Here is a 13,052-nt window from a genome sequence, read left to right as displayed (position 1 = left end):
TTATTTACTACTTTAACTTCTTCCTTATTTTTTAAATTAAATTTATCTAGTTCTGAGAGGGGAAAGTTGACATCCTCCACTAGTATGGTTTTATTATCTATTTCTTCCTGTAACTCATTCAACTTCTTCAAAAATTTAGAAGGTATACCATTTGGTATATACATGTTTATTATTGATATGACTTCATTGTCTATGGTACCTTTCAGCAAGATACAGTTTCCTTCTTTATCTCTTTTAATTAGATCTATTTTTGCTTTTGCTTTGTCTGAGATCATGATTGCTACTCCTGCTTTCTTTGCTTCAGCTGAAGCATAATAGATTCTGCTCTAGCACCTTACTTTCCCCTGTGTGTATCTCTCTGCATCAAATGTGTTTCTTTACAAGATACATTTTACATTTTATTCTAGTTTTGATTGATTCTACATTGATTCTAGTTTTAAATCCATTCTGCTATCTGTTTCCCTTCTATGGCTGAGTTCATCCCATTCACATTTATAATTATGATAAGTAGCTGTCTATTTCCCTCCACATTATTTTTCACTTGTTTATCCCCCTTTCTCTTACCCACCTCCATCCTTTCCCACCTCATAAGTGTTTTACTTCTTCTGATCACCACTTTCCCCAATATATCCTCCTTTTTATTAGTCTCTCCTCTCCCTTCTACTATCCCCATCCCTTTTTACTTCCTTATAGGGTAAGATGGATTTCTACATCCAACAGTGTATGTATGTTATTCCCTCTTTGAGACAATTTTGATGAGAGTAAGGTTTAAGGTTTGCCTTCCATCACCCAACCCTAGTCCTGCTCTTCCCCTCCATTATAATAGCTTTTTCATGCCTCTTTTATATGGGATAATTTACCTCCATCCAATCTCCCCCCTCCTTTCTCTTTTAGTGAAATTTTATTTCTCACCCTTTTATTTTGGTTTTTTTGGGGGGTAGGGGTGGGGTTAACATCCATCAAAGTCACCTTATATCCATACTCCTTCTAATTGTTCTTATAGTAATAAAGTAGTTAAGAGTTACACATATTATTTTGTCATATTGAAATATAAAGTTTAACCTTACTGAATTTTTTATATTTTCTTTCTTGTTTCTTTTTTACCTTTTCATCTTTCCCGACAGTCTTGTATTTGGAGGTCATTTTTTTTTTTTATTCAGTTCTGGTCTTTAAATTAGAAATGCTTAAAAGTTCTTTATTTTGTTATATATCCATTTTTTCCCCTGAAAGATTATATTCAGTTTTGTTGGGTAGGTGATTCTTGGTTGTAATTCTAATTCCTTTGCCTTCCAGTATATCATAATCTAAGTCCTCTAGTTCTTAATGTGGAAGCTGCCAAATCCTGTGTAATCCTGTTTGTAAGCTCCAAGGTATTGAAACTGTTTCTTTTTGGCTGCTTGCAAAACTTTCTCCTTTATCTGTGAGCTCTAGAATTTGGCTATGATGTTCCTAGGAGTTTTCATTTGGGGATCTCTTTCAAGTGGTGATTGGTAGATTCTTTCAATTTCTATTTTGTCCTCTGATTCTAATATATATTCTAATATATATATATATATATATATATATATATATATATATATATATATATATATATATATATATATATATATATATATGAGGGTAGTTTTCTCTGATAATTACTTGAAAGATGTTGACCGAGTTTTTTTTTTTTTATCATGACTCTCAGGTAGTCCAATAATTCTTATACTATCTCTCCTAGATCTATTTTCAAGGTCAGTTGTTTTTCCAAAGAGAAAGTTCACATTTTCTTCCATTTGTTTTACTTTTTCGATTTTGTTTTTATAGTATCTTGATGTCTCATAGAGTCATTACTTTCTACTTATTCAATTCTAATTTTTAAGGAATTATTTTTATTAGTGAGCTTCTGAATTTCCTTTTTCATTTGTCTAATTGTATGTATTTTTCAGTAAATTTTTGCTTACTTCTCTAGGGGATTGCTGATTTGCAGGAGGACAGGGCATTAGCAGTGGATTGCCCCAGGCTTAGAGCCTTGCTGAAGCATCTACTGTGAGGCTGACTGCTGCTGCTGCTGCTAGTCTTCCACCTCACTCCCCTCCCACCCCAGTGAGACACACCTTTTTAGCCAGACTGGTAAGCTGCTTCTTGCTCCTAGATCAATTCTGAGGCAGCTTCCTCATTGTTTGGAGGAGAATCATGGAGGATTTCAGCGGGTTCCTTTCTCACTCTGCTATCTGGGAGTTCCCCTTTTTACTTGTTTTTAATAACAAATTTTCTTTTGACATACACAAACTTCCAAAAAGTCTTGCTTTCTCTCCCTTTCCATCTATGGAGTATATTGGGACTCTTTGAGCTCTCTGTCAGACTTCCCTCCTCTTTTTTCCCATCCCCTCCCCTCTGGCTGTGATGATATCAGGGAGCACACAACAATAAGTACATGTGATTGTCTAGAAGAGGCTGAGAATGACCATCAAAGTCCTGTCAGACTGTTCTGCTTTGTGTTTCTTCCTGTGATTATTGGTGTTGGAAAAGTCATCCCAAAATGGCTCTCTCTAGTCTTGGTGGTCACCTAATGGGTTTGAGAGATCTGGTTCTAGATAGCCCAGTAAAAGATGATTTCTGCACCACCTTCTAAGAGAAGATGAGGTCCAGGACCAAGAGGAGGAGCTTGAGCCATGCCCTGAATTGCCAGAAGATAATGAACGAGAGGCTTCAGTAAGAGGCCCTGACAGCACAAATCTGAAGGGAAAATAAGATGCCTGGTCAACAGACCCACAAAGCACTTCATGTTTTAATATCTTATGTACTAACTTTTAAAGAGAGTAAGATGGAGTGAGGAGTTATGTTTCATGTTTCAAGTGTGGCTGATGAGTAAATATGTTTTTTGTAGTAAAGGAAATTGATACTTTTCTCTACTAAACTTTGTGCATGGACCTTTCTAAAAAGATTCTATTAATCCCTTCTGGGAAGAACCTAGACATGAGGCAAGCCTAAGCTTTAAGAGATTTTCCCAAGGATCCAGGGAAATAATCATCCAGAGAATCGAAGAGGAGCCGGATCCCTCCCTTTAGGGTCAGGCTTCCCCAAGTCATATGCCCAGTGTACTTGACCCTAGAGTCAAGGCCCTTTATTAGAAGTAGGCATTTCTTCCTGGGCTAATAAAGTAATAACTATGCACAGAAACACAAGAGAAATGAAGACATTTGCATCTAAATGAAATAAAGCACTATGTCCTTACCTCTCCAATTGATGGAACTTGCAAACCAACCATGTAATTTTGCTGAGGTCCTGTAGTCACAAAATTTTCTGGCACAGAGTAGGCAGCCTCTAAAGTCACTTTTAAAAGGTTCCCACCCAAGATCTGGGCTGTAGTCAGTAAGGCCTCTGAGACAGATACCGTTACCTCAAGACAACACTACAGAAAATTAAGGCAAAATGGAAGGAATGTTAATAATGCTTTAGATTTGTATGGTTTCCAAACAAAGTGTTTTTATGGTCATTATCTCACTGGACTCTCACAACTACCTTATGAGAGAAAAAGATAAATATTTACATTTTACAATGAGGACAATGAAGCTCATATTCACAGAGCTAAAAATCACCCACAAAGGGAAAGCCTCTTATCTCTGTTCTCCAAACCTCTTCTCACATTTTAAGATGAACTCATAATTAATTTATGTAATTATGAAATGATGGCAGGTGTACTTTGGGTACTCACCAGGAAAGACCATGGAGTGGAGAGTGAGGCTTCAGTCACACTAATGAGGCCCAAATGGTGCAGGGGCAAACAGCACGGAGAGTACAGAGATCAGTGATGAAAGAGCAGGGGATATAGTGGCAGTGAGTGTGGGCACGAGGAGGGGGCAGGCAGCGATGGGGAAGAGAAGAGGTAGTGGGAGCGGCTCAGAGGCACTCCCACAACCATGGATTAGGGTTGCGAGCTCTTAGCAACATGGACTTGATGGAGATGGAGGAGTGCTCAGGGGTAGGAGTTGGGGTCTCATGTTTATAGAGTTTAGGTGGGAAGCAGAATAAGTCTTATTTGTGTCTCTTCAGATTAAATTCAATAACATATTCACAGCATCTCAAAGTCATCAGTAAAACTTCCTAGTGAACAAGTCCTCATCATCTCAGATGCTGATAACATTTGGGGTTCTGCTGGTGTGGAACATGTCTGAGATGTACATGTCATGGGACCAAAAGTCCATGGCAGCAAGGCCTATAGGCCTTCCCCGGGTTCAGCACATACTACCAGTATGTGATTTTTATGCTAATACATGATAGAGTCCACAAATTATGCTTCCCTGATCTTTGGAATGGTTTGTAGGTGACTTCCAGGTTCCCTTTTGCAATCTTCTTTCCTGCTGTTATTATTTTATACTGGCTACTTATAAATTTGCTTACTCTACTGACTGGAAGGAGACTGTGGTGTTCAGGGGAACCAGAATAAGATAAAATCTTGACACACAGTATCTCTCCACATTCTCAACTATTCTGATTCATAATTCTTTGATCATTTATGTTTTAATGGTCATTAATATAATTTATTGAAACACAGTAGGGTAACTATAAAATGGTAGCACAGCAAAAAACAAAAATAAAAACTCTGTTAACAGACTTTTGAATAGCAAGTGGCAATAAAACTGCTATGAAGAATTGACTTGTCCTCTTTCTCTCCCCTACCTTCTTACAACCAAAAAATGGGAGGAAAGATTAAAGGGGAGAGAAACTGTAGGTTTGGGAACTCACTAAGGAGATCTTGGTGAGTGCTCAGAGAAAACAGAGGAGATACGGTACAGTATGGCATTGCTTCCTGTTCTAGGCCAAGCCTAACTTAGCCCAGTATAGTCTCAGAGTCAGGACTGAAGTGTAATGAAATACTCATAGAACACAGAATATCCAATAAAAATAAGTTTACTTAACAATAGAAAGGAGATTCAATTGTGATCCAGCACTGGTTTGGACAGGTGCAACCCCTCTGCCTCCTCATTGATCAGGAGGTGGGACCTGGGCACAAGGCTATGCTGGGATGCTTGACAGTCAGGGATCCCATCAGAGTGGAAGAGCTCCAGCTTTGCAGAGGCTGAACTGACTCCAGGCAACAACTCTAGACCCAAGCTCCTTGACCAATCCAATCACAAAGATTTCCCTTCCTATTAACAAGAAACTAGCCTACATGAAACAGATGTTGTTTTTACCACACCCAACCCCTTGGCAGCAAGATCCTACAAACTTTCTAGAACACCATCTATCATCACAGAAAGACAATTGGAAAATGTTTCATACTATTACAACATTTTCAAGAATACAACTCATATGAGATTCTTGTAAAACAAAATAAAATTGCATTTAAAAGGACTAGTAAATAAGACTGAAACTGCTGTTTAATATTACATAGTAAACTTAAAAGTATTAAAATCCTACTTACTACTATTGTGCTCTAAGAAATGATGGGCAGGAAGATTTCAGAAAAACCTGAAAAGACTTACACAACCTGATGCAAAGTGAATTGAGAAGAACCAGAAGAACATTATACATAGTAACAGCAATATTGTACAATGATTAACTTCAAATGGCTTAGCTATTCTCAGCAATACAATGCTTCAAAATAATTTTAAAGAACTTATGATAAACAATGCTATCTACCTCCAGAGAAAGAACCAATGAAGTCTGAAAGCAGATCAAAGGATATTATTTTTACTTTATTTTTTTCATGGTTTGTTTTTGGTTTGGTTTGAGTCTGTGTATTCTTTCACAATATGACTAATATGGAATTATATTTTGCATGATTGTACATGTATAACCTACATCAAGTTCCCTCCCCATCTTAGGTGGGGAGGGAAGGAAGGAAAGAATTTAGAACTCAAAATTTTAACAAATGAATGTTAAAAATGTTTTTACATGTAATTGGGAAAAAATAAAATATTATTTTTTAAAATACCCACTTACTTTAGCTCCTGGTCGAAGATTCTCTAAGGGTGAGCCAACCACAGGATGTAATGGGGTCATTATTTCAAATGTGCATTCTCCTGTGAAAGAAAAGAAGACTGATTAAAACCAGAAAAGGACGTATCAAGTTAACATATTTATAGGCAGAAATATATCATGTTTGAATTTTGCTTTTACATGGATTTAAAATGAATTTATGTTATTATATGTGGCTTTTGGTAAGTTTCATACTTGACCTTCTAATAAAGGAAGAAGGTCCACAACAGCTTGACCCAGAATTACAGTCTTCTCCTCCTTCTGTTTCTTTTCCTTTGGTAAAACTTCAAACACAGTCACTAGGATAGAAAAACACCAAATATGAAAAAGGTTCCAGGTTCACCATTAAGTAACAGAAGAGCAGTAAGAAAATTACCAGAAGTGTCTAAGGTAAAGAAAAGCTATCTTAGAAACAAATTAGAGATCCTAGTACTACTGACCATTTGTTCCTACTAGACAATATGAAGTCTCTCCAGGAGTTATCCCTTATTCACCTTTCACTAGAGTAACCTTCTCAGGGTAGAGATTTCCAAACTTTATGCAGTGAAGGTGCACTACTTTTTAAGAAGACAAATTATCATATTCTTCCCACACTTTTCACAAAATAAGCTATATTACTCCTGAGTTTTATTTAAATTTTTTCAAAGATATAGGTTTGTGGTTTTTTTTTTTAGGGGAGTCAGATATATTGTACATAACAAAATGATTATGTTGAGAAAGATAAGAGATAATAGAGTACTTTTAACTTTCACACAAGCATTTTTAAACTTTGAGTTTATAGATTTCATGTTAAAGGCAGCACAGAGTGTGTGAACACCGCTCATGTCAAGTGCCTGTATTGACTGACAGTGGTGGCACAAAGATTCCACGTGGGCTGACTCAACAATAGTTGCATTGCGTTCACTATCAGAGCAAATTTTCCATTAGTCTTGTTTTTAAACTTTCATTTGAATCTAGTTTTTATTGAAAAAGATATATGGACTTGATAGAGCATATGGAGGGATATATTTGTGGGAGCTGTATTTGGAAACACCCAGTGATTTTGGCTCTCCCCCAGGATGGAGGTAGGGGGTAGGCTCAGTCCAGCAGTTTGATTATAAACCAAAGATCTGAAATGATCCAGAAGTAAAGATTTAGAGAACTTAATGGCCACATCAAAAGCTGGGTAGCAGAAAATAGTTCAGTAATAAAGTTATCAACAAAGTCAGTCTCTGGCAACACAGGGTGCAAGTCATAAAGAATCAAACTTAGGATTAAGGTAAGGAAAATCTTCCTATCAATTCCAAAAGTGGAATAAGCTGTCCTGGAAGGTAGAGAACCTCACTTCACTGGAGGTCTTCCAGCAAGAGCTCTAGGACCACTTGTTGGGTATGTTGATGAGACTCTTGATGAGAGAGGTTGGCCTAACAGCCCTGACATCCCTTCCATCTCTGAGACCCCTTCTATTTCCTGAGAGTCTGTACTCTAATTCTGAGACTAGACTGCACTGAAAGATGCAATGGAGGGAAAACCACATCCTAAATTTGGGGCAATAAGCCCAGAAGCTGGTAGTTATTTTGGTGGGAAAGAAAAAAAAACATAGGCTTTGGCTTATTACAATGGTAAAGAAACAATGGATAATGCTGGGTGGAGCAAAGGAGTAAGTATACACACAGATGTGAAGTTCTGTACTTGAGTGCTACAAAAATCAATCAGATATCAAAGAGTCCTTGAGATTAGTAATCAATGGGATGCTCTAACTTCTGCCAGAAACAGAAAGAGCTCAAATGTGTACAAACAGTTCATAGATTAACAGGGCAGGATGTTTGGCTTTCCCAATCATGTCTACCTTCAGAAGATCAGTCACAATAAACAAGTGTAATATCAACACACACTCGGTGGGTAGGGCCCAGCACAGTCTTGTGATCTGGCTGTGCTGTATGTGTATAATATGGCTCCTGATTCAATGAGAGAATGCTGAGCCATGATGTTCTGTACTTGCGTAAGTGGAAAAAAAACTTACTCTATGTTGCTGGAGGACATACAAGCACAAATTTTTGAATGGCTACCAAGAACCCTTGGAGTTTTAGGCACGTAGGGGAAACCAGGTCCTGAACATGACTCTTGATTTCCAGTGCTTGCAACCCTAGAGGTAGCTGACAGGTGGTAACTATAGTCTGCTTTGGAAATATCATGGGCTAGATCTGAGATAAAATACTATTTTTGTTACATAATGGCCAAGCTGTCTTTATATTTAGACATAAAGAAAACATTTAGAACCATAGAGACTTACAGAACACAGGCTTGTGGGCAAGGTCATCTAAAGTATTGGTTCCTTCAGAAGTGAAGTCAAAACTGCTGGTAAAGTTGTATTTTGCTGTTCCTTCAGGAGAAACTGTGATTTTTGAAGAGTCTCCTAAGACCACATTATTGAATTCTGCACGAACAAAGGTAACTGGAGTATCCCCTTTAGTACCTTTCTATTGGACAGAAACATAAATTTGTTAGTTTACAATTACACTGGAATAGCACCTAGTTCTCAAAAGCACATGGCCATTCACTGCCTCATCTTCCTTTTTTCTGCCATCTCCACATGAGTATGTGTGCTCAGCATTCATATGGACATGGTAGGTACATACTATTTACATAAGAAAAAGTCACCAAAAATATGATTATGGCACTTTTATTTCCACATGCTATAGTTCAAAGGAAGATATATGGAGAGATGAAAGAAATGTTAGTGCTAACCTAAGGGTTTAGTACCCTCCTTCAGAGATGAAAAAAACTGAGGCCTCAGAGAGAAAGTGACTTGACCAAGGTCATATAGGTGGTAAAAGTAGAGCTAGGATTTGAACCCAGTCCCTCTAACTGCAAATCCAATGCTCTTCTGTAAGCTTTGGAATCATTACAGGTAAGCAAACACAAGGTGATAGATGAGGAAACGATGTTCCTTTTTAGAGGAATAATTAGGTAATATAAACTATTATCCAAAGGAACTAGAATTTCCTTTGTCACATTTGATAGGATTATAAATTTTAGAGCTAGGAGGGATATTAGAGGTCATCTACTCTAATATCCTAATTTTGCCAGTGGAATGGAGTGGAGTGGAGAAGAGCCTTTTCTGAGGGTTTCCTATGTGCCAGGCACTGTACTGGCAGATATCAAGAGAGAGGCATCTCAGAGGCTGCCCTCTACAACATGGCTGATGAATCAAGGTCTCTCCAGCAAAGGGGAATCCATCCCCTCCCAAGGCAGTACCTTCCACTTTGGAAGAAGCTGATTCTTTAGGAGTTGAAATTGACCTCCTATGCCTACCCATCATTCCTAGGCTGCCTGGCATTTGAGGTCCACTAAAACCAGTCTATTCCCTCACCCACACGACAATCTTCCAGATGCTTGAAGACAGCTCTGATTTTCGGGCTCATTTTCTCTTCTCTGGACTAAACATCCTCAGTTTCCTCAACTAATCAAGCAGCCAAGGCACAGAACAGGGAGACATATGAACCACAGAACTTTAGGCTTGGAAAAGACTTCAGCATCCATTTAGTTCAACCCATTTCTGAAAAAGAATAACCAATCTTGACAATGGGCATTTAGCCTGTGCCGGAACATCTTCCTTGATGGGGAATGCCCTCCTTCTGGAGGCTGCCTATTCCATTCATAGGCAGTTCTAATTGGTAGGAAATTTTTCTTTACCTCTAGCCTAAATTTGCTTCTTTGCAAGTTCCACCTACCGCCCCTGATTCTGCCAGCTGAGGCTAAGCAAAACAAGTCTATTTGTCTCCCATAAGACAACTTTTCAAATACCTGAGGACAGCTATCACTTTCACTAGGGAAAGGTGGCTAATAGCACAGTGGATAGAGCACTAGGTCCAGAGTCAGGAAGACCTGAGTTCAAATTCAAACTCAAGCACCCAATATCTGCGTGAGTCTGGGTAAGTCATTCAACCTTTGCCTCAGTTTCCTCAATTGTAAAATGGAGATAATAATAGCACTCATCTCCCAGGGATGTTGCTAGGATCAAATGAGATAATAATTGTGTCTGGCACATAGTAGGTACTTAATGCCTGTTCTCTTTTTTTTCACTGAAGAAGTCTTCAAAACACAGGGCTTTTCCCATAACAAGTACAGGCATATCTCCTTTTATTGCCCTTTGAAGAAATTGTGCTTTTTACAAATTGAAAGTTTGTGGCAACCAGCAAGCCTACTGGTGCCATTGTTCCAACAGAATGCAGTAATTCTTGTAATATTTCAAAGTTTTTCACTATTATTACATCTATTATGGTGATCTGCGATCACTGATCCACTATCAGTGACCAGTTTCACTGTTTCAAATGTTTTGGGGAGACATGGACCCCACCCATAAAACACTGAGCTTAAGGGGTGTGTGTGGGGGGGGGTGGGGGGGGTGTGTGTGTATTCTGACTGCTTCACCGCTTTCCCTATTCCCTGAAATACAACAATATTGACATTTGGCCAATTAATAACCCTACAGTGGTCTCTTAAGTGTTCAAGTGAAAGGCAGTCAAAGGATGCAGCAAATTTCATCACTGTCTTATTTTAAGAAACTGCTGAGGCCACCTCAGTCTTCAGTAACCCCCACCCTGATCAGTCAGCAGCCACCAACATCAAGGCAAGGCCCTCCCCAAAAAAGGTTATTACTTGATGAAGAGTCAAATGATGGTTAGCATTTTTTACTAATAAAATATTTTTAAGTAAGGTATGTACATTTTCAAAGATACAATACTATTGCATACTTAATAAACTATGTTGAGAAACCAATAAGTTTGTGCCTCACTTTATTGCGATATTTGTTTTACTGCAGTAGTCTGGACTGAACCCACAAGGTCTTCAAGGTATGCCTATACTTAGGAAGTGCTTTTTCATTCATTCATATGGCATGAATCTGCTCCCCTGTGCTACCCCAGTGACCCTACTCTGAATGTTCCACAAGTAGAAGTTGTTGGCAGGAAGGGATAAGAGCCTGAGCTTAAGGGTTTCAGTAGTACTGTCTTTTAACAGAATTTATCAGCCATGGAAATACATGAGTCACTCAAAAAAGAAAACATTAAATTGTCAAAACTAACTTTACCAAGTCATATCCATCCATCACAGTGATCTGTACTGGCTTGCCAGCTGCAGCTGAGGTGTCCATAGTGGCAGCTGGGCAGAGGTACTCTGATTAACCTGAACAAAAAGAGTGTTTCTGTTGTTCCTACAAAGAGAAGGAATAAATGTGTCTCCTCATACAGGAAAGCTATGAAGGGATTCGTTACATATTGCCCAGTTCTTGTGCCAGTGCTGAACAGAGGATACCTGCAGTTACCTCTGTTCATGCTTGGTTTACAATTCTTTACTCCTATCCACCTTTTTCTGGCAAACAGGTAGTGGTTCAGAAAAGGAAAAGAAAATGACTCTTCCAGCTTGTGCTACAAAGACTTAAGGGTCTTATCTGTAGAACTAGCTTATAAAATCCTCAGCCTCAACAAAACAAAAAAAAAGTCCTGCTTTTGCAAACAATCTTCAGCTACTCTTTCATGATTTTTCCACTTTTTGATACTCATTTTTACTAAGCAAAAATGTTGGGTTGTGGACTATACAAGGTAATCTAGCCTGCAGCCAGTGATCTTATTTTTCCTACATAAAACCCAAGTATTTTCTTTGAATCTCCTTATTACATCACGTCTCATTTCAAATCAATCATTGATTCCTGCTAAATGCATCTCTGTACTATCTCTCTGATCTGTCCTTTCCTCTATATTCCCTTTGCTACCAACTCCAGCAAGCTCTCATTCCTGGGACTATGGTGATAACCTCCTAACAGGTCCTACCACCTCTCTATTCCCTCCTTCAGTTCTTTCTTCACATCTTTGCCTGCCTAATCTTCCTTACCCATAGATTTGGTCAAGCTACTTCTTTGTTAAAAAAATCTTCAGTGGCTATTGCTTACCAAGTAAAATTCAAGTTCCTTTGCCTGGCATTCCAGGCTTTGCACACTCTGAGGCTACCTGACCTATCCAGTCTTACCTTCCAACTGCTCCAGCCAAACACAACTACTCTGTGTCCTGTGGCCCTGCTCATATCATTCCCTGTGCCTAGAGTGCAGTCCCTCCTCTTTACCATACAAGTATGTATGTATGCATTAACAGGACTTGTGACTTAACAGTGTAGTGAATTCTCTCAGCGTGGAAGTAGCCACGGATGACAAGGATGGAGGAAGAGCATTTACACAGCACCTTAACGTTGGCCAAGCGCTTTGTAAACACCATCTCACCCCTATCTTGACTACAACCGGGAGAGGTAGGCGCTGTTCCTACCCTCATTTTACATCTGAAGAAAGTGGGGCAGATTAAGGCGGGTTTCGATCGGTCGGGGTGACACGGCTAGGAAGTGTCCAAGGCTGGATTTGAACCCTGGTCTTCCTGCCCCCAAGCCCTTCGCTCTACCCACTGAGCCAGGTTAAAACAATTTTGCTCTCAGCGTCTCGGAACTTGAATCAAGCCTTCACTCCACCGCCCTCCTGAATAACGACGATGAGCGCGAACATTTACATAGCACTGACCACGGGCCAGACGCCATCCTAAGCGCTTCACCGTTACGGAAGAGGGGCTCTTACTCCCACTTTACAGATGAAGAAACTGAGGCACAGGGGGTTCAGTGGCTCGCCCGGGGTTCCACAGCTAGTAAGAGTCGGAAGCAGAATTTGAACTCAGGCCCAGAGCCCCGCCTCGCCCCCGCCCCGCCCCCGCCCCGCCCCCGCGGGCTCTCCCTCATCCACCTCCGAACGCTGGGCCTAGTAAGGCCCGGTCCTCCGCGCCCCGCACTGGGCCGGCTGGCTCGGGAGCCGCGCCGAGGAAGGGCCCTGGGGGGGCCGGGGCGAAGGCTGGAGGGAAGGAGGGAAGCGGAGGCGGCGAGGTGACCCGCGCGACATCACGCGGGGCGTTCTGCGTGTCAGGAATAGCGGGTGGAAGGCCAACCGAGGAGGAAAGCAAGCAGAAGGTAAAAGACGAACCCTCTCCGGGACTTACCTGGTGTAACTGGAACCCTGGCGTTGCTTTGCTGCTTAGCAACCGGTCGCAGTTCTCGCGAAGCTAGACCGAGTCCCCCCG

At 40.1% G+C, this 13,052-nt stretch overlaps 1 protein-coding gene across 5 annotated transcripts in view; it reads right to left on the bottom strand.

The window, feature by feature from the left end:
- Positions 1-13,044, bottom strand: part of CFAP70 (cilia and flagella associated protein 70) — a 77,761-nt gene extending 64,717 nt beyond the window's left edge. Inside the window, exons 1-6 of one of the 5 annotated variants that reach the window (XM_072628200.1) lie at positions 12,972-13,039; positions 11,036-11,158; positions 8,237-8,423; positions 6,165-6,263; positions 5,929-6,008; positions 3,218-3,394 (exon numbers count right to left, since the gene is read on the bottom strand). In XM_072628200.1, the coding sequence (XP_072484301.1) occupies positions 3,218-3,394; positions 5,929-6,008; positions 6,165-6,263; positions 8,237-8,423; positions 11,036-11,098 (606 nt within the window). In that variant the 5' untranslated portion in view covers positions 11,099-11,158; positions 12,972-13,039. Of the gene's footprint in view, positions 1-3,217; positions 3,395-5,928; positions 6,009-6,164; positions 6,264-8,236; positions 8,424-11,035; positions 11,159-12,971 lie in introns of all 5 variants that reach the window. The other 4 variants (XM_072628198.1, XM_072628199.1, XM_072628203.1 and 1 more) reach the window with 4 other exon arrangements.
- Positions 13,045-13,052: the final 8 nt, after the last annotated feature.

This window comes from Notamacropus eugenii, chromosome 1, assembly GCF_028372415.1.
Source record: "Notamacropus eugenii isolate mMacEug1 chromosome 1, mMacEug1.pri_v2, whole genome shotgun sequence".
In the NCBI taxonomy this organism is placed as follows: Eukaryota; Metazoa; Chordata; class Mammalia; order Diprotodontia; family Macropodidae; genus Notamacropus; species Notamacropus eugenii.
Note: the sequence above shows the minus strand (reverse complement) of the source record. Positions and strands in the feature narration are given on the sequence as shown.